Source organism: Blastomyces gilchristii, assembly GCF_000003855.2.
Source record: "Blastomyces gilchristii SLH14081 genomic scaffold supercont1.7, whole genome shotgun sequence".
Taxonomy (NCBI): domain Eukaryota; kingdom Fungi; phylum Ascomycota; class Eurotiomycetes; order Onygenales; family Ajellomycetaceae; genus Blastomyces; species Blastomyces gilchristii.
This window is the reverse complement of record NW_003101676.1, coordinates 1,344,322-1,367,003: the sequence shown is the minus strand read 5'-3', so window position 1 is coordinate 1,367,003 and position 22,682 is coordinate 1,344,322. Positions and strand designations below refer to the sequence as shown.

General features: G+C 40.0%; 5 protein-coding genes and 1 pseudogene across 6 annotated transcripts; 3 read left to right on the top strand and 3 right to left on the bottom strand.

Annotated features, from left to right (window-relative positions):
• Positions 1-1,664: 1,664 nt before the first annotated feature.
• Positions 1,665-4,983, bottom strand: BDBG_04221 (CCCH zinc finger protein). The gene is made up of 2 exons (XM_002625306.2): positions 2,432-4,983; positions 1,665-2,298 (listed from the first exon to the last, which is right to left on the bottom strand). Exons 1-2 carry the CDS (start codon positions 4,604-4,606, stop codon positions 2,161-2,163), a joined length of 2,313 nt encoding a protein of 770 aa, XP_002625352.2. The 5' UTR covers positions 4,607-4,983; the 3' UTR covers positions 1,665-2,160.
• Positions 4,809-7,909, top strand: BDBG_04220 (DNA-directed RNA polymerase III subunit RPC8). Its single transcript, XM_002625305.2, has 7 exons — positions 4,809-5,070; positions 5,160-5,258; positions 5,331-5,427; positions 5,512-5,598; positions 5,731-5,794; positions 5,898-6,078; positions 6,190-7,909. Exons 1-7 carry the CDS (start codon positions 5,059-5,061, stop codon positions 6,235-6,237), a joined length of 588 nt encoding a protein of 195 aa, XP_002625351.1. The 5' UTR covers positions 4,809-5,058; the 3' UTR covers positions 6,238-7,909.
• BDBG_04219 (isoflavone reductase) lies at positions 6,138-7,901 on the bottom strand. The gene has a single exon (XM_002625304.2). It carries the CDS (start codon positions 7,454-7,456, stop codon positions 6,506-6,508), a length of 951 nt encoding a protein of 316 aa, XP_002625350.1. The 5' UTR covers positions 7,457-7,901; the 3' UTR covers positions 6,138-6,505.
• Positions 7,910-8,483: 574 nt separating the features above from the next.
• BDBG_04218 (cystathionine gamma-lyase) lies at positions 8,484-11,088 on the top strand. Its single transcript, XM_002625303.2, has 4 exons — positions 8,484-9,062; positions 9,149-9,234; positions 9,361-9,808; positions 9,908-11,088. The coding sequence occupies exons 1-4, from the start codon at positions 8,907-8,909 to the stop codon at positions 10,502-10,504; spliced, it is 1,287 nt and encodes a 428-aa protein (XP_002625349.1). The 5' UTR covers positions 8,484-8,906; the 3' UTR covers positions 10,505-11,088.
• A 209-nt stretch (positions 11,089-11,297) lies between these two features.
• Positions 11,298-14,623, top strand: BDBG_04217 (mitotic exit network interactor 1). The gene is made up of 4 exons (XM_031721581.1): positions 11,298-11,601; positions 11,675-12,218; positions 12,911-13,240; positions 13,394-14,623. Exons 2-4 carry the CDS (start codon positions 12,021-12,023, stop codon positions 14,300-14,302), a joined length of 1,437 nt encoding a protein of 478 aa, XP_031578189.1. The 5' UTR covers positions 11,298-11,601; positions 11,675-12,020; the 3' UTR covers positions 14,303-14,623.
• A 5,584-nt stretch (positions 14,624-20,207) lies between these two features.
• Positions 20,208-20,296, bottom strand: BDBG_16987 (annotated as a pseudogene). Its single transcript has one exon. The product of its transcript is annotated as a tRNA-OTHER (tRNA).
• Positions 20,297-22,682: the final 2,386 nt, after the last annotated feature.

The following is a 22,682-nucleotide window of genomic DNA, read 5'->3' as shown; positions in this document are numbered from 1 at the left end:
AATGTAAATACTGTAGAGAATGTATGAAAAGAGCAGATTGAAAAAAAGAATGAAGATTTGAAGATTGAGCTGAGCTGTATGAGCTGGAGAGCAGAGATGAGCATTCAAATATTTTTGATGAGGTGCATGTGATGTCACTTTTTGCATGGAAAAGTTGGTTTTTCTATAATAAATTCCTTGTAAATTTGATAGTATTAACATAAATGCTTCTATCTCTACAATATTATTTAAGTTTCTTCATAATCTTCTTTCATCTTGGTCACAACTTCTCCAATGCCTCCTCAATATTAATCCATTGATTAATAATTATCATTTTACAGATATTAGATGCAGATATGACTCCTCCTTTATAAACTACTCTTCATGAAGCTTCCTAGTGATCTTATTCTCTATTATTAAAATATATGTACTCCGTAGAAGCCATCGCGTTGGCTGTTATTGCATTTTGAAGAAAGTGTTGGTGATTACTACACCTACCCTAGTCACGTGCCACCCCAACCTATCCATTTAGTGTAACTCGCGTAGTTAGATTACAACACAACACAACAACATTATCCTCCAAGAGAAAGGATAAAATAGTAATTAGCTTACAAATCATCTAGGGCCCGGTTAGCCGCAAATAATTGGAACCAACCAACCTAATCGTCACCAACTTTCCCTGCCGCGATATTAGCGATTTCCTGTTGCTCCTCTGTACGGAGTATTGTGGCAATTTACATCCAAGCCACGGAACCACTGGGGCGGGTCAGCAGTGGTCCGGGGATCTATGCAACCCCTGACAGCCCTCTCCATGGCTGCAGTTCTGCTTAGCCCCGTCGCATTATCGAATGGGCTTGGATTGTGCAACTGGAAGGACCTGGGATCGAATTGGTAAACAAGTTTCCCTTTTAGGCACAATCACGTTAGGCAACCTCCTTTAACCGCCACATTTTCTCATTCTAGCTTCCTAATAGTGGCTTGGGGATACTGATCGCCTCACACCTCTACAGATGCCCCCTGCGAAAAGTTTTGTCTCACACTAGTAACTAATAATTTATCCTGAAATATGATTTCGATTCCAGGCCACACTACCTGGGATTTAGACAGTGAGCTAGTGGGCAAGCTAGGGCATCGGTCTCTATAACGGCCCCTGGGACTCCCTATCCTTTAATTAAGAGATGGAATGGCAATACTTAATGCCGGTATCAGCATTTCAGTTTAAATTCTTAGCGCAAGTCAAAACGTTGCAGGAGCCTCTGTACATACAAGCCTCCTTACTTGATGGGGCTGTATGTTCTAGTGTATATGGCTGATAGTGACAAAATAAACGATGTGGGTTATCAAGCGGCCGTGTTAACGCGGACTTATCTACGGAACCAATATCATTTCATTTACGGAGTTTACCTCACAAGGTTCTTCCTCCTTCATCGAGGCAAGTCCCATTTGGCTTTGCCGATCAAGCCAGTGATACTTTACAAAAATCTCAGCGGGAGGACCGCTCAGTAGAGAACTTATATTCTCCATAATGCCCTTGGCTAAGCGGCTAAGCCATTAGATAGACATAAAAACATCTATGCTAGCAGTAAAATTTGATCTGCTGCTGCTGCTGCTGGGGAGCACGAAACGGGCGAAGCCGTAACTGTACACGTACGTACAGTAGTACATTAAATAATTTTACCTTGGTCGTTGAATTAGGGTTAACCAGCGCCAAGACCAGTCCCATTGCGCTCTAGTCATCTGCAGAGCCGCACCACTTTCTGAAGAGTTCAATCTAAGCACGCATTAGGAGGTAGGTAAGTTACTCTGTTAATACCTTGAACTAGATAAACCGAAATACCAGTAATTCCCCATAAGCTACCCCCGGAGCCAAAAAAAGTAGCAGCAACTTAACTAGAGTAGAGTTGCAGATCGCTGTGCCTCAAGCATTTAAGAGACTTAGTAGCGTAAAAAATAACAGTAGAAAAAAAAAGAATTTTTTTTTTCTCTAGGATATAAGAAAGTTCTATAGTATATTAAAAATAAAGAAAAATTTAAGAATAACCAATGGCTCTTTCCCGCCTTCACCTTTGCTCCCTGATTTAGGATGATACGTCTTAAGCGTCCAATTTCCATTGCGAGAACTGCTTATGGTCACAACGGCTATTTCCCCCCGCCTAGGTCTTGACTGTGGAAAGAAAGGATTTAAGTAGCTGGTGGCGGCTCCTCATGAACTTCCTGTGCTGCATCGGTTGCAGGTTCATCTAAAACACCACGCTGGCCCAACCAAGATATTGCCTGCATTACTCTCCGATCCTCCTCCTCCTTCTCACGACTCACGAGCTATAGATTTTGTCAGTAAAATAAATAAATAAATAAAAATGCATTGACCTTCCAGAATAGATTGGGAAAAAATCGGTGAAAAAAGGGGAAATATGTATATATGTACGAAAAAAAATTAAGGGGTAAAACCCACAGCCTGAAACAACGATTTCTTCCCCTTCTTATCCTGAGTGGAAGCGGATAGCCTCGCCGCAGCTTTAGTCTTATCAGAAGCCTCGTGGAGGAATTTACACCTGTTACCTCGTCGACATTGGCCTGTTTTGGCAAACTGACGACAAAGTGATTTTTGCTGCCGGGCCGGAGGCAGGACCCGGTCGGGTTGCTCTCGTCGGATTGTTGCTTGCTCTGGTTCTGAGGAGGTGGAGTCGTCATCGTCTCCCGAGGACGAATCTGAGCCGCTGGATGTGGTTTCATCGTCGAGATCGGAATCGTCCTCTGAGGGTGACGATAGGCTGTCGCTAACTTCCAAGTCGCTGGATAGGTTATTGCTAGTTACGCCTGGCGGGGAGGTATGTCCATTTACTTGTGGGGTGTGTTCAATGGTACCTGTGGTTTCAGGGGCTTTTGGTTCGACGTTGTTTGCTACATGTTCAGTAATCGGAGCTTGGGATTCGTCTATGGGGCAAATATGTTCAAGCTTTGAAGCTGGCGGTTCCTGTTGGGGCTCCCGAATAGCCAGTTGATCATCAGCTTGGGTGCCTTCTGCTGCAGTAAGCGCTGGTTTTGAGGTATCCGAATCCGTAGGAGTGGGGACATGCTCCGCTGCGGAACTAGATGTAGTATCAGCGTTTGTCTTCCCTTCAAGGGTCCCATTTGTCTGTATCTTAGATGCTTCAGCACGGAGCCTTGCTTTCTCCGCATGTGCCTCCGCCCTAGCAACACGCTTCTCTTCTTTCATGAGCTTCCGTCGAAGCTTTTCCGCCTTTAGTTTTGCTTTAGCAGCTGCATCTGTGGGGTCAAGTGACTGTTGCTGTTCCTCCTTCAAAAGTTTCCTGTCCAATTTATCTTTCTCCTTTTTCATCCTAGCTTCCTGTAGCCGTCTTGCTTCTTCCTGATCGGCATACTTCTGCTGTCTCAGGGCATTTTCTTTGGCCCTCTTAGCTTCTCTAGCTTCCTTTACAGCCTGCTTCTTCTCTTCAGCTTCCTTTAAACGCTCCTCGACCCTTGCTCGGGTTGGGTACCTCTTTTTACGTTCCTCGATCCAGGTAGCGATATCCGTCGGTGTCTGTAAGGTAGAGGTCTGCCCTTTATAGCTAAATTTAAGCTCGCCAGTGGTAATAGTTTGTGAAAGCTTGGTTTCCTCATCAACGTCATCCTCCTCCTCGCTCGATTCATGCTCCTCAGTTTGCGGAGTGAGACCAAGTTGGTTATACTTTCTCTTCTTCTTCCTGTGTTTCTTAGTAGCGTCGACCGAGGGCGGCGGTTTCGAAGGAAGCGAACTTCCAAAACTAGGGACTGGGAGAGGGGCGGTTGGCCTCGTGCTAGACGCCTGTGGTCCACCAAAAGCATTGGAATATGGGCGTTTATTAGCCCGATTCGCAAATTTATCACCGCGGTTGAACTGGTTTGTTGAAGGGAATGAATTGTATTCTTGAGAGGGCCGCGATCCATGGCGATCGTGAGACTGACGTGGCGGATGGTGGGGAGGTTTTGAGTCGCGCATATCAGGGTACCCCCCATACTTAGGGGCCCGCAAATTTGGGGCCGGGTAGGGACTGCTTTGGATGGCATTTTCAAAACCCCAACGCATAGGAGGCGGCATTACATGAGGTTGCGGGTGATGATTAGGGGACGGAGCGTGCCGGTGCATGGGCGCGGGCGGGTTATATGCAGCCGGGTGCGGTGCAGGGTGACGGGACGGATATTGTATCGGGACCGGCTGGCTGTACGCATTTTGCGGAGGTGGTAGATGTGAAGGAGGCTGGGCATACGGTGGTACGGAGGGGTAGTTGGGTTGGCTTTGGGGAGGAGCGTAATGTACAGGAGGCCCTTGCTGGTTATACTCCGGAGATGGGTGATTTGGAGGCGTATGAGGGTGAGGGTGAGAGCGAGCCCCATATCTGTTGCCGCTCGCAGGCGTAAAATTCATATTGTGGGGAGGGCCATGACTGGGGCCACCCATATGGTTTCCCCTGCCGCTCCTGTGTGCATTTCCCCTTCCGCGACCTCGCTGATAGCCTCCAGCGCCTCGTCCTCTTTGGTTCTGGTTGTATGGAGTTGTCGGCGCATGACCAGGGAAGCTCGGCGGACCAGCCTGCGGTGGTGGCGGAGGGGGGGGTGGAGGAAAGGAAAACCCGCCAGAACTCATAGTATAAGTGGGAATGGAAACGAAATCTAGATGCTCAGATATAGAAATAAGGCCTCCATCTTCAGGGACCCATCATGGTTGGAGATGTCATATCGTTGTTTTCATCCGTAATTCTTGCAGCTTTGGCGGTTTCAGGGGCAATATGTTGATCCGTTCCGAATATCGGAGCCAGGAAGTGCGGTCACGTGGAAATATCAAAAGCGGACACGAGGGGTCTTCTTGTATACTTCTTTTTCTTTCAATATTTCTCGTCTATCTCTTTGGAATAGAACATGGATCTATGATCTGTTCTGCCGTTTAATTGTCGTTGTTCATCCTTGTGTTTTCACTGCTGAAGCATCTTTTTTCTCCCGTTTGTAGCACGAGGCGTCGTGGAAGATGCTGCGGATTGAGTCGTTACATTTCTCACTTTTCATTATCCGGTGACATTCCAGTCTAAAATAAATAGCATCATGTTTATTCTCGTACGTCCCTGGTTCGGTTCTGATTAAAATTATCTTCTCTTACTTGAAGTTTTCTGCCGAGCTCTAATTCTGAATGAACGTTCCCCTAGACAACCATCTCCGACCTAGTCCAAATTTCCCCTGAGGACTTTTCAAAACTTAGCGCGGTTGCAATCGAGGATAATATTAATGAGAAATATGCTAATAAGGTATGTGAAAAAAGATATATATGTCCCGACTGGCATTCGTTTAACATTCTGGTAACTAACATTTTGCTTCAGGTCATCCAAAATGTTGGCCTATGCATCAGTTTTTACGACTTGCTCGAGTCCTCTGATGGCCTGATTGGACATGGCACTGGCCTTGTCAATGTCAATGGTATGCATCACCGAAATGCATAGTACACTCATGAAATGAAATGGCCCTGCAGCTGGTTACTGAGTGACGTTCTATTTGGTCCAGTTAAATTTCGATTAATTGTCTTCCGACCCTTCAAGGGCGAGATTATCCTGGGGAAAATCACCAGTGGAACAGAGAACGGCATTAAAAGTGCGTTGAAATATAAAAACTTCCCCTGAAAGGCATTGGCGAGGACGTTCCCATCATTTTTGTATAAGGATTGCCCATTGCCACATGATTGTTAACAATAGGACCGACCCTCAATGAAAAAAAAACTTGCAGTCAGCCTTGAATTCTTCAATGATATCTTTATACCCCCCAGCCTTTTACTGGACGGTGCTAGATTGTATGTTCATATTTTATGTTCTCCTGACAACCCACCCAACCACCTTCACAATATGGAACATATATTAACCAACCTGCTCATGTCCTCGCTCTCCTGCCTGCAGCGACTTCGCCGACCAAGTCTGGATCTGGGATAACGGCGAAGGCGCAATTTTCTACTTTGACATTGGCGAGACGGTGCGCTTTCGAGTTGAGGCGGAGGAGTGGCATGACCAGATCCCAGACGCGCCTGATGATCAGGAAGGTGGGGCGGTTATGGAGAGGAAGCCGCCGTATTCTATTATTGTATGTTTCCTTTTCCCTATTACTCCACTGCCCTTACTTTTCCTTTTTCCTTTCGATGATCAGGTTACTTTATAATGACTAGGAGCTAATGGAAGTGATTTAAATAAATAGGGGTCTATGCAGATTGCGGGCCTGGGACTCGTTGCCTGGTGGTCATAAGGATTGCAGGTTCTATATGACTTGATGGGACTGCATAAGGGATGAAACGGATATAAAAATGATTGCGAATCCCCTGCACGGGATTGTTCGATTGAGCGTTTTTCGTTTTTTATGTGATGTTATTGAGTCCTTGTTCGCTAGAATATTCCTTTAGCTATATGCTCTACTAAAACTTTCCCTCTAGATAATTTTAGGTCCAGTTTTATGCGAGATATAGAACATCTAATATACGACCCTATTTTAGTAGGACGATTATCTCTATACGTTTTCACAAATTTTCCCGCGCCCACTCCTCCGCCGTCATCGCATGAATCCCCTTCCGGAAATTCCACGTCTCCTCCAAATCCCACGCAACACCCTTCCCCGCCCCAAAAACAGCATAGTACTTCAACAACGCATTATCGGGCTCCCTCTCCAACCTCTCCAGAACCTGCGGAACCGTCAAAACCGATCTCTCAACTTCCCTCCCCGTAACCTTCACCACCAAATCGGCCACCTGCGCATAACTTAGCGTATCCCCACCGACAAACACAGGCCCATTAGCGCCCAGCAACCCGTCATCGCCCAACACGATCTCAGCTGTTAATCTACCAATATCCGCCGGCGCGGTGACAGTCACCCGATTCTCCCACCCGCCCAGCGCCCGCACCCTCGCACTCTCCCCCCTTGGTGCCGGCAGATCCACAACGCCAAACCCCGCCGCGAACAAGAAACTCGTAAACATCCCCGTGGACACCACGGTCCACCGCGTCGTCTCCTGCGCGCGCAGCAGCCCGCGCACATCTAGCTGCTCGTCGAAGAGGTCGTGCGCGGAGCCGCGGCCGATGGCGTCGTAGTCCACGCCGAACTGCCAGGGGATGTAGAAGGGGACGCCGGCGGCGAGGACGGCGCGGGTTATTTTCAGCTGGGCGCCGGGGCCCGCGACGAAGCCGGCGCAGCTGATTATGAGGTCGTAGGGGCGGAAGAGGGCGGTGAGGGTTTCGGGGGAGTCGGCGGCAATGTCGCCTGGGACTAGGGATATTGGGGGGTTGTTGGGTGCTGTGAGGGATTGGAGGAGGGCGGCGAGGGGGGGTTGTTTTGGGGATGCGATGCTGCTTGGGCGGAGGAGGAGGGAGAGGGAGGGTTTGTTATTGGTGCGGGTGGGGTGGTGGATGAGGGAGTGCAGGACGGCGGTGCCCAGTTCGCCAGCGCCGATTAGGAGGATGTTGGTGGGTGGCATGGCGAGGAGGAGTGGATGGAGGGTTTGAGAGATATCTTAATTATGCCTGGATCTTATTGTATGACGGCTTAAAACCCTTCATCTATCCCTCTGATCACGGCATTGTCTGTATATATATATATATATATATATAACAGGATTGACTAACTCCGCCAAAGTCCACCACATTGACGGAGTTAGGGAGCGTGTAATTCCGTGGCCAGGAGTCTGCACTACATACCGAGCTCATACGGCGGTCAGCACTGTTAATCCAACCAGCAACTACTCAGTAACTACATATTATCATCTTGTAACTACATGCGAGATTGCACAGATATCAATATCAAGCCCTGTTCTCGTCAGCTGGGACTACCAAGTCTTCTACAACATCAGAATGACTCCTTTCAATGAATGAAATGCCTTTTAATGCCAACAACAACAAACCTGATGATAAATAACTATGACATCATTGTCGCATCAACTTTATTAGTAATTAGTTAACTAGTTAACTATACAAAAGGGAAAAAAAGAAAATCCCGAACTAAAGAAACCACTGAAACCCGCGAGTACCCAAGGGTTGCCTTCGAGGGGAATCAGGGAATCCGATACAGAAATCACAAATGCCAGACAGGTTGCTGCAGCACGCTCATTGGAGTCCATCGCCGGTTGGAATACGCAGGGACAAAGGAAGAAGTTGAGGGGAAATCGGGGATGGGGATTGTTGTGCTCGGCTTCCGGGGGATGGGGGGGGGGATGATGCTATAATTTCTTTTTCTTTTTCTTCTTCTTCTTCTACCTCTCTTTGCTTTTTCTTTTTCTGTTCGGTGAAGCATTGTTACTCATTTTTTGATATAACTCCGTATAGATTTTCCCCGATCGTCCTCCATGATCATCCATTCTTGCGATCGTAATAATAAATAGTTAATGGACAACAATACTCCGTAGTTAACTAATAAAATTAATGTATAATATTTACAAATATATAACCATAAATAGCCGAAAGCTAGAAAACAGACCATCCGTGGACCGTTGCGTAGAGCATTCTCGTCGTTTGCCGCGGGCGAATGGCGTGCCCGTAACATCAATAATAAACAAATTAGTTAGTTATTGACAATAATCATAATGGCCTGGTTCCTTCGTCGTCGCCCCTCATCGTTTGTTTTGTAGCATTATTCTTCTTATATAAAGAAACATCATCTTCATCCCATAGAACTTATTCCTTATCCTCTCCCACTTCATCCATCAGCAACCCGCAGATATTCAGACCAATTCCGCCCATCTATCTCCTCTGTCCTGTCTCCGGTGCAACCCTCTCCGCTTCCCCCTCTTCTCTTAGCTCCCGATTGCCGCCAAATAGTAAAATAATACCAGCCAGCCTTCGTTCTCCCCGCTCAATTATTTTCTCGTCTCGTCTTGCTGCTTAATTCCCTTTGTTTGTCGATTCCGCGTGCACAGTTCACAGACAGCGACCATGACGAGCGGTATCAAATCAAGCACAATTTCCGAGCGCGATGAAGCTCCCATTGAAACCCCTCCACGGGCTCCCTCCCCCGTTCATCAATTCGGCACATTGGCTGTGCATGCCGGTGCGCATGTAGACCCTACAACTGGCGCTGTGATTGCTCCAGTAAGAGACAAGTTTCCCCCCCCCCCCCCTCTACTACTGTCTTCATAGGCCAGGCTGTGAAACTAACGGCTTCACTTCACTCCCAGATCTCCCTTTCTACGACATTTGCCCAAGTTGGCGTCGGAAAGCCCATGGGACAATACGAGTACACAAGAAGCGCAAACCCAAACAGGTCCGTACAACCTCTGGTTTGCCCCCAATTTCCTTCTATATATATATATATATATATATATATAATTTTACTCCATTGCTTCAAGCGAGCGCGCTGACAATTCCCCTCCCCGCTGGTAAAAAATAGAGATCACTTCGAGGAAGCCGTAGCAGCCCTCGAGCACGCCCGATATACATTGGCCTTCTCGTCTGGCTCTGCAACTACAGCCGTCATCCTCCAATCCCTCGCGGCTGGATCCCACGTCATATCAGTCTCTGATGTATACGGTGGAACCCACCGATACTTCACCAAGGTCGCTGCAGCCCACGGGGTGCATGTTACATTCTCCCCCAGCATCGAAATCGACATCGCAGAGCTGATCCGCCCCAATGACACCAAGCTGATCTGGATCGAAAGCCCCTCGAACCCTACCCTCGGCCTCGTCGATATCAGAAAAGTAGCCAGCGTTGCCCACCAGCACGGTATCATGGTTGTTGTCGACAATACCTTCCTCAGCCCCTATATCCAGAACCCTCTCGACCACGGTGCGGATATCGTCATCCACTCAGTCACCAAATACATCAATGGCCACTCTGTAAGTAGAAATACCTTTGAAAATTTTACTTTATCAGTCCTCTCGTTCCGGGGGGAAAAAAATAAATAAAATAAAACAATCGCTAACACCCCACCCCAGGACGTGCTCATGGGCGTAGCCGCCTTCAACTCCACCCAACTCCACGAACGCCTCTCATTCCTCCAAAACGCCATCGGTGCCGTGCCCTCCCCCTTCGACTGCTGGCTCGCCCACCGCGGCCTGAAAACCCTTCACCTGCGCGCCCGCGAAGCCTCCAAAAACGCCACCATTATCGCCACCGCCCTCGAAGCCTCCCCGCACGTCATCGCCGTCAACTACCCAGGCATCAAGTCGCACCCGCACCGCGAGATCGCCCTCAAGCAGCACCGCGACGGTATGGGCGGCGGTATGCTCAGCTTCCGCATCAAGGGCGGCGTGGCGGCCGCTGAGCGCTTCTGCCAGGAGACCAAGGTGTTTGTGCTGGCGGAGAGCTTGGGTGGTGTGGAGTCGCTTGTCGAGGTGCCCGGCGGCATGACGCATGCGGGCATCCCGAAGGAACAGAGGGAGGCGGCGGGGGTGTTTGATGATCTTGTGCGGGTTAGCTGTGGGATTGAGGATAGTGCGGATTTGTTGGCGGATGTGATGCAGGCGCTTGAGAAGGCTGTTGTTGGGCCGAAGATTAATGGGAATGGGGCCGCGGCGAATGGACGGGCGTGAGCGGTCCTGGTTTTTTTTTTTTTCCTTTTGTACTTTTCGTTTTTCTTTCCTTTTGTACTTTTCGTTTTTCTGATGATGTTGTTTTTTTTTTTTTTTTTTTTTTTTTCTTTTTCTTTTCCCTTTTTTTTTTCTGCTAATCCTTTTCATACTGTGTGGTGTGGTTGTGGTGCCTTCTATGGCTGGCTCTGCTGTTAGGCTGAGTTATGAAGAAATGCCCCCTTTTTTTTTCAACTCTCAGATTTTTCAGTCATGCTTATAGAATCTTTTCTTGTCTTTGTTATCCACGTTTTTATATACGGGATGATTATTTTCTCGTTTGAACTTTTACCGGAGGTCTGGTTTTGTTGGTTGAGGGGGAAAAAAAAGAAAAAAAAAAAAAAAAAAAAAAAAAAAGAGAGAGAGACAGAGAGAGAGAATAAATATAGGGACCATCTACCACCCATCAACATATTTTTTTGGTCAACATACTTTCTATCTAATTCTGACATCTGGGAAGTTTCCCATATCCTTTTCCTTCCTTTAGAAAAAAATAGAGGCAGTAACCAGATGAAAGCGTATATTTTATATTCTTATTATTTCCCTCGCAATTATCATTTTTTATTAACATGTTAGAAGCATGAAATATCACAAACCGGTAGGCAATTTAAATAAGTAAAATGAGCTGGTGAGTTTATAACATAGCTAAATCGGAGCTTTTCATAGAGATAGTGGTTGTTATCAAAACATGGAATTACTGGGCAGAAATGGCGTAATAATTTAGTGCCTCTTCTTCGGAGATATCTTGGATCTTGGAATTTTCCTGTCCCCTGAGCTGAGCTCTTCTTATTTATATCAATAATAATGAGTTGCACTCACTCTCTTAATTGCTTAGCCATACTTTTCACCCTTGGTCAGCACTTCATCACGGAGCACATATCGCCCTCAGTCCTCCTGCCGCCTGGATAGACAAATGTAAAATGTAGCCATGGTGCTCGGTCAGTACGAACTTCTGAAGTAGTAGAGGGCTGACTCAATGAATTTTTTACCTGATACTTGTCTTCTCTTGTTCTCTCCGCCCAACTAAACAAACATCCAGCCCCGTCCGCTTACAGAGAGAGGTAAAAGAGCTCGTGGTTTCCGCCGGCGTGGCTCCAAGCCAAGATGTGCGTGTTCGGTAACTAACTTAACTAGTTAGAAAAGGGAAAATTTTCCCCCGCCGCGATATTTGAACATTAATAATTATTATGACCGCGTATGGTATGTATGTTAAGATACGGATTTTGTATAGCTGGATCATATTATTCAGACTTCCTGAGCTCTCATTGTGAATTTCTTTGAATTTCCTTTAGTTTTATTAATTCAAAAAATACCACCCCCCCTTTTTTTTTATCACACATAATTAAGGCCATTTTTGGACCTGCTCCAACAACACCTAGAAATAAATATATCCGGTGAAATTGAGAGCGCGAATATCCAGAAACGTCCGTTTTCTCTGAACAAAACGAGACACAAAGATCTAGGGAACGCGTCTCTCCAAATGTCCACTTTCACATTTGGCTTTGGAGGGGACGACATTGACGACCAGGATGCGGAGAATGATCAAGGTCCTGATGATACTGGCATCGATGCTGGTATTCGCCAGCTGGACATAGCGGGGACGAAAACTGGAGGAGAGGGGGCGGAGGGGGAAGAAAGCGTCCTGGTTGAGGCGAGCTATTGCGATCTTGATGAGATGGTATGTTTTATATTTTTTTATATTTTTTATATATTTTTTATTTTCTACTTTATCTTATCTCCCTTCAAGATTTGTGCATGTTTCTGTGCTTTGTACTTTTGTTTTGGCCGTGTTGGTACGCTGGAGTTTCTTTCACACTCCCTAAAGGGGAGAGTGTCTTGGGAAGTTCTAATGCCCCGAGGCTCTGCTGGCTTGTATACCCCCCCCCCCCCGGTTCATGGGAATTGATTGGTGGAGCGAGTTTAAATCGCATGGTTGGGAATATCAATGTTTATGGTCGCCATTTGGTGCTCGCTGGATGCCCTGCTGCATGGGGTGAGCTGTGCATGTCAGCTCTACTTCTGGAGCTCTGAATGCATATGATTGGAAGCATATTCGGCTTTTTCTTATGCTGGAAGATGGATTTCGTGATGGGATGTCCCTCTTTTGGTTTCGCTTCCTCAAAATATTGTTGCTGTTTTATCGCAACGGGGGTCCCTTTTAGCATTCGAATTCTGCTATATATCCTCCGTCCCTCTTGACTTGGAATCAGGTGGTGATTTGATTTGAGCGACGATTGCCAGATCGGCGAAGGCGAAATGCTAGAATGCGACCCTTTCGATCAAGATTTACGGAATATATTTCCTCTAACTGATTGATTCTAGAGCTAAAAAAAATATACATGATGCTAATTTGAGCTCACCTACAAATAGCTTTCCACACTCCCGTCCCAAATATCATACAACATGCTCCCAATAAATCCCCAGTCACCATCATCCGAGGGTCCAAGCCTCACTATCCCTCGGCGCGAAGTCTTTGACATTCGCGCCCAGTTGATGGCAGAAGATGATGCAGATACCAACGAAAATGCAGAGTTGATATCTGGCCTGGAAAAGGGTGATCTAAAACCGACTGTTTACGAAGGCGGCTTGAAGACGTGGGAGTGTGCTATTGATCTGGCTAAGTTGGTGGCCGCTGAGGAAATACCTTCCCTCCTATCGGATACGGCGGAGGGGGGGAGTGAAGATATTGATATCATAGAGGTGAGAAGGCTAAATCCTCTTTTAACTCAACTCAACCTCAACCTAGCCCAACAAGTTATATAGATATATATATATATATATATTTTAAGTATTGGGTGTCTTGCTCTGACGCATGGAATATCCCGGTGGCGGATACGGATCCTGCGATAATAGCTCGGAGCAGGAACTGCCATACCGTCCCTTGCGATTTTACATCATCTCCTTTCACGACCTGTCCCACGGAGCCTGCCTCGGAGGATAATCCGTTTCGTGTTTGCGGATTACAATGCTGCCGTGCTACGACTAGTCACCGTGCCGAATATACTCCTTACATGGCAAACTTGCCGCCGCCATCATCTCGACCACTCGCAACAACGACAACGACAACAACAACAACCGGAGGGGAATATCCATCCTAACATCGATCACGGAACCGATGCCGAACATAACCTTAATCGCAATCGGTGGGATGGTGGTCGTGCGGACGATGACGAACAACCTGACCTAGACATCGAGCCAGCTCTCCTCTCTGCGTTCCGTGAAGACCTACACGCCCGCGGAATTTGTTTATCATTCATATCAGGCGCCTGGTCACCTGCCTTTGTCGACTTAGCTTTACCGAACCGTTTGCAGTCATCGCCCTCATCGCCCTCATCATCACCATCATCGCAACCAAGGCGAACAAATCTCCTCGTCCTCGCTAGCGAAACAATCTACTCCCCTACCTCCCTACTCCCCTTTTCAGAAACATTACTGGCGCTCCTCCGACGCGGTGGCCGGTTCGGCGTCACATTCACAGGTACATCTACATCTGCTCTTCCCCTTGACCCTGCAGCAGGGTCCGCTGGAGTTACGAATAAGACTCCGCTACCTAAATACAATTCCAAAGCTCTAATTGCCGCCAAGGAGGTATATTTCGGCGTTGGGGGTGGGGTTGACGAGTTTTTGAATGTAATGCGGGATGTCGGGCGCAGTAAGGGCAGGGTTAGTGATGATGATGATGATGATGGTTTTTCTGTGAAGGAGAGGGCTGAGATTAGGAATGAGGGGGTTGGGAGGCTGGTGTTGGAGGTAATAGTATGAGGAGAGCTCGGGTGGGTTGGGTTTGGGGGGTGCAAAAAGTTGGTTAAAAAAAAACATACAACAGCCGGACTATGGCCTTGCTCACCCACGGTGGTTAGATCAAGCTAGCATGTCCGGCCGCTCTATTCGGGTGATGTTCACGTGATATTCCAGTGACCTCCTGGAATATCATCTGCACCACAGTCTGTGCAGGTGCAAGAGATAAACACACTGTGAAATAGTTTTCAAATGATTAATGAAAATTTGTGCTGAACACAGATAGAATAGTTATAAAATAGATGATTATCATTATAATGTCAATTGAGTGTTGTGTGATTTTTTCCATTCATTCAAGATATCTTATTCAAGATAAAATAATCTCTTGATACATTCAATAATATTTTCATTGATATTGATGAATATAATAATGAGAAAATTATAAGAGCTGTTGTTAACAGCTCAGAATAAAAATATAAAAAGACACTTACTGTCTATAACAGATGTGTCTCTTATAAAGTGACTTTATACCTGTCTATATTTTACTTACAGAGAGAATATAGGTTCTGTGAGTAATATTTCTAAGTTATCTCACTGTCTGATATACAAAGCTTCAAGGTCTTTCTAAAGTTCATGATAAGAGATATTAAAGATTGAATATTCAATAAATCTATTCTTAATACAGTAGATAAATAACACAGGGATTTTCAGACAGTATAACAGTATAAATAGAAATATATCTTCTCAAAAACTATAACTATTACAATGTGTGAGATCTGAATATAGTCTCAAACTATTCTGATAATAATTTTTCTGATATACTATTCTAGTTCATTCATGAACTGCTTCAGTAAAGGCTCAGTTTATAAGTTAATGAGATGAATAAGAATAGTATTTCACTCAATGAAATTGATATTATTCTAATACAATTGTAGTGTAAGAATTATCATGAGTATTGAGAAAAATCAAGAGACTGAAGTAGAGTTGCTGAAGCTGCTGCAATTCTTATGTACTATTATATATCAGTAAGAATGAGAGAAGTTTATAAATTAACAGTAAGATAAGCTAGAACTTGCAAAGAACAATCTGACACTGATTTAAATAGTGAGAATATAACTGTAAAAATACTTGTAGCTTGTTATAAGATCAGTGATACTCTAAATAGTTACTTCTAATAAAGACTAATAAATTAACAGTATTTTATTCTGATTATTGAAAGAGTTAACAGTATTGTAATACTTATACTTATATATTAAAGAGAATATATCAAAGATTATTACTTTAGAAAAAAGTGATAACTTTCTCTTCATACTTTCTATGAGATCTATAGAGAAAGATTACTGCTTATATTCAATCTTCTCATTTACTTTTTACTTATACTATCTGAGAATAACACCTTCTGTGACTATTAGTCAGTGAATGAACTGATGAATGATATAAAGCATTTTAACAGAACAGATGTAATAAACACTGAAGATGTTTATCAGATTCATTTTACAGATGCTGTGACAGATATATCAGTCTTTCAGCTGTTTATTAAGCTATGTATTCAGAACTTAACTGATAAGTCAAGATATACTGATTTGTTCAGTAAATTCTTTACAGTTCTTAATTATTGAAGTAATTATACTAAAAATTTAACTGTCTGTGATTGCAGAAGATGAGCTCTTATAAAAGCTGATAATAAATTCATTAAAAATAACACAAGCTATGAGTCTTGACTGATAGTATTATATAGACAATCACTACTCTGAAACTATATAAATGAAATTCACAGAACAGATTTTCTAAGATATATTTAAAAGACACTACACACACTCTCTAAGTGAGATTAATGAACTGACTATATTTCTGCATATTAATCACTGTAGTAAGCATATTAATAACTGTCAGTTAATAATGATTTATAGAAAATCAGGTCTGTGATATTCACTATCATTCAAGAAAGAAGTCAAATTTCAAGTATAACACAATATGATTCAGCTTGATAAAGAGATTAATAAATGTACTTTATAAATTAAGAAGACTGAAGATACTGAGTAATATAAAGTTCTTTTCAGAAAACACTGTAGACTCTGTTATAAAAAGAATAAGCTTTATAAGAAGATATTGCAGAAGTTTCAGAATTCTCAAAGTTAAAAGTCTGAGACTGAGCTGATCATTGAATTAAATATGATTGAATAAATATTTTTCAGCTATATATAATGAGTTATATCAGAATGTAATGCCTTGACTCAGATACTACTTATGAAAGTGAAATTATAAAGTCTGAAAGATCAGAAGATACTTCATACAATGAAAGTACTTTGTAAATAAAACACTCATATTATATATCACTTCAGTTTACAGCCTGTTAATGAAAAATGTATATATGATAAAGAGATGAATAGATGAGTGAATTTAATCTCAGCAGTATTTATATCAAGACTAATTCAATTCTTTTATATAGAAAACATTCTCATCAGATGTGATAATATCTATATAATTATTATTACTTATATCACAAGAGACAGAGTCTCTGCAGGTTTGCTAAGCTGTGTTTTAAATGCAATGTCTGATTCCTGATCAAAGAGAAGTATATTAAGCATTATTAAGAACATATTAACAACTCTGAAGATCTTATTCAGTGTGATTAAGTAATTCACTGATCACATTGAAGCTTATCTGACAGAAAAGAAATATAAAAAGACTCTTCTGTAATCATCTCACTTATAACATTGAATTTCCCGATATTTGTCACGCCTCTGGCCGCGTCAAGGCCCTGCTGCGGTTTCACACGGCTCATCACTTCCATGCAGATGATTTCATCTCATTTGAACTGGTTTTCAACCACTCTATGACATTATTTAGATATATTATAGAAAGATCTGATTAATAAATATAAGAATCTTACTTCTATATAAGATCAGCAGATTACTCTTTCTTAATAGTGAGACATCACTGAGATATCACTCTGATTATTCTCACTCATTGAAATGAAAGAAGAGTATCAGCTTATAATCTATATAAAATAGCTAGATGCTGACTTCTCATCAAAGAAGTCAGTGATTCATTTTTCTTCTACTGAAATATATACAAGAGTTACTATGTTTCTTATACAATCTTCTTAGTATACTAAGTATCATATCTGTGATATTCTTGTAATAACTCTGTAGTCTACAAGCTTACTATTTAAGCAAGATAGTTAAGCTTACTTATATAGCTTCTTAAATAACTACTTCTATATAACACTACTGACTAGTCACTGCTTCAGTTCTGTTATATTATAATTTGAATTATTTAATCTGATTATAAGTTTGAATCAGTCAAGCTCTAACAGACTGATATGACTTTATACATCTATACTGAGACTGACTTAATTTCACTCTCTAAGAGAAACTCTATATTATTCTTTAGAGTGTGTACATCTCTACTCTGATAGAAATCTGAGATTTCTGAACTCACTATATACTTTGATATAAGTTCTTCAACTACTCTACTATTATCACAGTCTCTACACATCTACATCTATTATAAAGATAGAGAGATTAAGATCAGAGATTCTCTGAGATATAAGAGAAATACATTGTTTAAATTTCACAGCTTTACTCATACTCTTAAATGAAAATTCTGCCTTAATCTGAGTCAGTATAATACTTATAAGATATAAGTAATATACACTGTCAACCTTCTTAAAGACATCTCTGTGACTACTTAAGTTATTAAGAAGAGAGAGCTTGAGTGTACTGATACTATAATAACTTAGAAAGAATTCAAGAACTTTCTACTGAATTAAATTAAAAATCACTGTAACTACAGCTTCACAGCAGTATAGCAGTTTAACTTATTATATTAATAAAATAATGAGAATTCTTCTGATTTCAATGCAAGATTTGAAGAATATTGAGAGAAATTAACTGATAATTTAAATCAATTAAAGATACAGCTTTATCTTACAAAGCTGACTTATAAGATATAAATAATAATATCACAGTATTAGAGTTTATTAATTAATTACACTGAGTTTGTCAATCTGACTTCTCAGATCTATTTAAATAATTAATTCTCTGAGAAAAAGATTAATAAGATCTCTTCTAAGTAATTAATAATAGAATCTAAACAGCACTGTAATAACTTTAGTATAGAGAAAGTAAAGAAGAATTTTAAATATTCTAATTCTTCACTCACTGTAAAGAAATATTAAAAAAGATTTGATAAAAATCTCTGTTTTAACTACAGAGCTGATAATCATTATATCAGTGATTATAAGAAGCTGAAGAAGAGAAGAAACTAAGAAGATATCTTTTCAAAGTTAACTTCTCTTCTAGCAAATATATTCATAGAAGATAAAGAAGAGAAAGAAATAAAGAATTAATAATTCTCACATCTTTAAGTTCATATTACAATCATAATATATACTCTGAATGAGAAGATATCAGTGAGATGTCTACTTAACTTCAGAGTGAATATTAACTTCATATTCTATTTCTTTTCTTTGATAAAGAGCTGAAAGAAGATAGATCTGTCAGACTATATAAAATTTACTGATGAAATAAAGTATCACTGTTTTAATATAATTCAAGCAAAGTGTGTGATTACAGATTCAGAAGAAATCTCTAAGAAAAGTAGTCTGCTTCTTTATATAGTTAATATTATAGATGAGAATATCATTCTAGATCTCTTATAATTGAGAGAAAATAATTCTCTCATTGACTGAGTTACTTAGATATGATAGTATCATCTCACTAATGAAGAGACAGTAATAGAGAAATCTGAAGAGTTTCATTGAAAGAATCTTGAGAAAAAGATAGAGTTAATATACTGTATAGCAGATAACTGAGACTTAAGAATAGATAAAGAAGTCATCACTCTCACTACAAGATTAACAGCAGTATCTATTATTAAAGACAGATAAATATAATATCTCTTTACAGATTATAAAAATGTCTTTTTAAAAAGAAAAGCAGTGAAGTTTTCTGATATCAAGATATAATATAAGATTTGTCTTGAAGATAGTATAACAGTACTATACAGATCTCTTTATAACTTGTCTGTAAAGAAATTAAATGTTCTGTGCAAATATCTTGAAGAAGTGCAATCAAAGAACTGAATATACTTATTAAAGAGTTTAACAGAGATGTCTATACTCTTTATATCTAAGAAAGATAATAGACTATATCTATACATAGACTACAGAGGTCTTAATAAGATGACAGTTAAGAATCACTATTCATTATTATTAATTAATAAGATGATTAATTGATTATCTGAAGCAAAGATGTTTATAAAGATTGATATATAGAATATCTATCATAGAATTAGAGTTAATGAAGATAACATTTGAAAAATGACTTTTTATATTAAGTATAGCAATTTTGAATATCTTGTTTTATCTTTTAATCTTTATAACACTTCAGTCATCTTTCAGATCTATATAAATAAAACACTGCAGAGTCTTGTTAATGTTTTCTACATAGTATATCTGAATGACATTCTAATCTTCTCAAAAATGAAGAAAGAATATGATACTCATATTTAAGAAGTGTTAAGTCACTTGAGACAGTATTAACTCTATACAAATGCTGAAAAATGCTCATTCTATATACAGAAGATTGATTTCTTAGATTATATTATTGAGATGAACAGTATTTCAATAAATAGAAGCTTTATTATTATTATTATTATTCTTCCATTATACTCATATGCAAGCGGAGCTTATGATGAGTCCTTGCATGATGTTAAATACAGATCAAGTGTTGGTTATACAGGAGGAAATACAGGTGTTGAGACCACGCCAAGATAATAAGAACATAGGAAAATACAAAGGAGTGACAATTAGATACATGCGATAATAACTTCCCAGCCCAGGAACATAGAGCAATTCATTGGAGCGATTTGTACATCTCTGTATTTATTAGAAACCTGAGGTGCTTGAGTTCCAGATTTAATGCATCCCCTGCGGGTTTCGAACCCACGCGCCTTGGTTTCCCACACCAAGGTGCTACCGGGTGGCCGCATTAACCATTCGGCCACCGGGGCAATAAATAGAAGCTGAGTCTTTATTATTAAGAACTGATCAGCACTGCAGATGTACTGTAAGATACAGATATTTCTAAAATTTGTAAATTTCTACAGATAATTCATCTATATATATTTATAAATTACTGTCTCTCTTACAGATCTGTTAAAGAGAAGTGTGAAAGACAGAAAAATAGAATTATTTACTCTCACTCAAGACACTGTGTAGATATTTACAGAATTGAAACAAGCTTTTACAGATGTCATAATACTGAATCACTTTAATCTCAACTTACTCAGTCAGTGTGAGACTGATATATCTGAGAATGAAATCTATGAAATCTTTTCACAGTTGACACTGAAGACCTTTCAACATTGAAAGAATCAGAGAATAATCATCTCTGAAAATACAGATAATGAAATGTCTATGAGAGAAGGCTTTTTCACAGAGTCTATAAGATACTGTGAATAAAGATCAGTGATCTTTTTCTTTAAGAAGTTATCACTCACACAGAGAAGATATGATACTTATAATCAAGAGATATTAGTAATTATCAAATTCTTTAAGATCTGACAATATTATCTTCAGAGTAATAAGTACTCAGTATAAGTTCTTACTAATTATGTAAATCTGTATTACTTCTTGATAATAAAGAGCTTGACAGAATATTAAGTCAGATGAGTGAAGCTGCTTTCAGAGTATGATTTCTATATCTGATACTATTCAGATCAGCTTAATCTTACTGATATACTATCTAAATAACTCAATTATAATATCATTGATGCAGAGAAGAATTCTATAAAAGAATCTCTGTTATTACTATAGAAGAAGCTGACTGCAGGGAATTGAAATTCTCTGAAGCTCAGAAACAGTACTGATAAGACAGCTGTATAATTCAGTATAGAAGATAAAAGAAAATCTGAGTCTCTGTAGAAGACTAATACTGAAGATTATAAGCTTCTTATATTATATCTTACTATCATTGAATTGATAAAGAATAAAACAGTCTATAATCTTTCAATCTGACTATTTTTGAAATTTATTGATAAATTATAGAAGAGAAATATCTCTACTGCAGCTTAAATTCAGAAGTTGAAGAAGAAAGAATTCAGTTTAAACTTAGAAGAGACAGACTCTGAGTAGAGTGATACTGCTAAAAAACTAAGTCACTGATAATTAGAAGAATATAAACTTCTACTGCTGAATAATTCAGTCTTCATCTCTTATAGCAAAGTGATGTATCAGAAGTTATTGAGAATTTATTATAATAATTTTTATACAGAATACTTCAGATTAGAGAAGACTGAGAAGCTTCTAAAATATAAATATATTTAAGACAAGCTTCAGACAGATGTTAAAGAGTATATTAAGACTTATAATATCTATTAAAGAATAAAGATTCTGTGATATAAATAATACAGTAAGTTGATATTACTGCCTGTTTTAAAGAGCTTATAACAGAATCTATTAATAAATTTCATAGTTAATCTACTGAAGTTGATAAGAGTTAAAGAATATAACTCAATTTTAATCATTATTAATCACTTTATAAAGATAATTAAATATATCTCTATTTATAAAAAGATTAAAGCCTCTGAATTGACTGATCTGTTTTTAGATATCATCATTTATAATCACAGTGCTCTGAAATCATTGATAATAGATTAAGAATTTCTCTTTATTAGTAAATACTGATCAGCTTTTTACTATCATCTTATAATAAAACATCTTCTCAGTACTGTATTTCATCTACAGACAGATGATCAGACTGAATATCAGAATCAGATACTAGAACAGTATCTTTAAGTATTTTATTTATATTATTAGAATGATTAACTCAAACATCTTCTAATTACTAAATTCATATATAACAATGTAAAGAATATAATCTTAAAGATATCTTCTTTCTATACTTATTATAAATATAATTCTTCACTACTCAGTGATGTTATAAATAACATTTTAAAGAGAGAGATAGACAGTTAGAATGTTAAATAGATACAGAGAATAGAGTACTTCTCAGTATCAGAAGTAAAAGTAAAATTGAAACTTTTGAATAAAATTTATAAGAAGATGATAAAAAGTATTCATTATATTCAGAAGCAGTAGATAAAATACTATAATTAAAAACATCTTTCAATAAAGTTCTTAATAGAGGATTAAGTACTACTTTCAGCAAAGAATATTAAGATAATAAGACTGTATAAGAAGCTTAGTAAGTAGTGACTAGAATCTTTCTTAGTAATAAGAGTGATAAGTAAGTAGATATATAAGTTGAAATTACTCACAGAATTGAAATCAATTCATTCTATTTTTCACATTTTCTATTTAAAGCTCTATAAGTAATGCTCTGAAGTAGAGTCATCTTGACTAGATAATATCAAGATTAAGAGTGATACTGAATAT

Coding starts and splice junctions, on each gene's coding strand:
- BDBG_04221 (XM_002625306.2), bottom strand. CDS start 4,606: ATGAGTTCTGGCGGGTTTTCCTTTCCTCCACCCCCCCCTCCGCCACCA. Junction 2,299..2,431: donor AGAAATCGTTGTTTCAGGCT/GTGGGTTTTACC, acceptor CAAAATCTATAG/CTCGTGAGTCGTGAGAAGGA.
- BDBG_04220 (XM_002625305.2), top strand. Junction 5,259..5,330: donor ATGAGAAATATGCTAATAAG/GTATGTGAAAAA, acceptor ATTTTGCTTCAG/GTCATCCAAAATGTTGGCCT. Junction 5,795..5,897: donor TTACTGGACGGTGCTAGATT/GTATGTTCATAT, acceptor TCCTGCCTGCAG/CGACTTCGCCGACCAAGTCT.
- BDBG_04219 (XM_002625304.2), bottom strand. CDS start 7,456: ATGCCACCCACCAACATCCTCCTAATCGGCGCTGGCGAACTGGGCACC.
- BDBG_04218 (XM_002625303.2), top strand. CDS start 8,907: ATGACGAGCGGTATCAAATCAAGCACAATTTCCGAGCGCGATGAAGCT. Junction 9,235..9,360: donor AGAAGCGCAAACCCAAACAG/GTCCGTACAACC, acceptor GGTAAAAAATAG/AGATCACTTCGAGGAAGCCG. Junction 9,809..9,907: donor AATACATCAATGGCCACTCT/GTAAGTAGAAAT, acceptor ACCCCACCCCAG/GACGTGCTCATGGGCGTAGC.
- BDBG_04217 (XM_031721581.1), top strand. CDS start 12,021: ATGTCCACTTTCACATTTGGCTTTGGAGGGGACGACATTGACGACCAG. Junction 12,219..12,910: donor ATTGCGATCTTGATGAGATG/GTATGTTTTATA, acceptor ACCTACAAATAG/CTTTCCACACTCCCGTCCCA. Junction 13,241..13,393: donor AAGATATTGATATCATAGAG/GTGAGAAGGCTA, acceptor CTGCGATAATAG/CTCGGAGCAGGAACTGCCAT.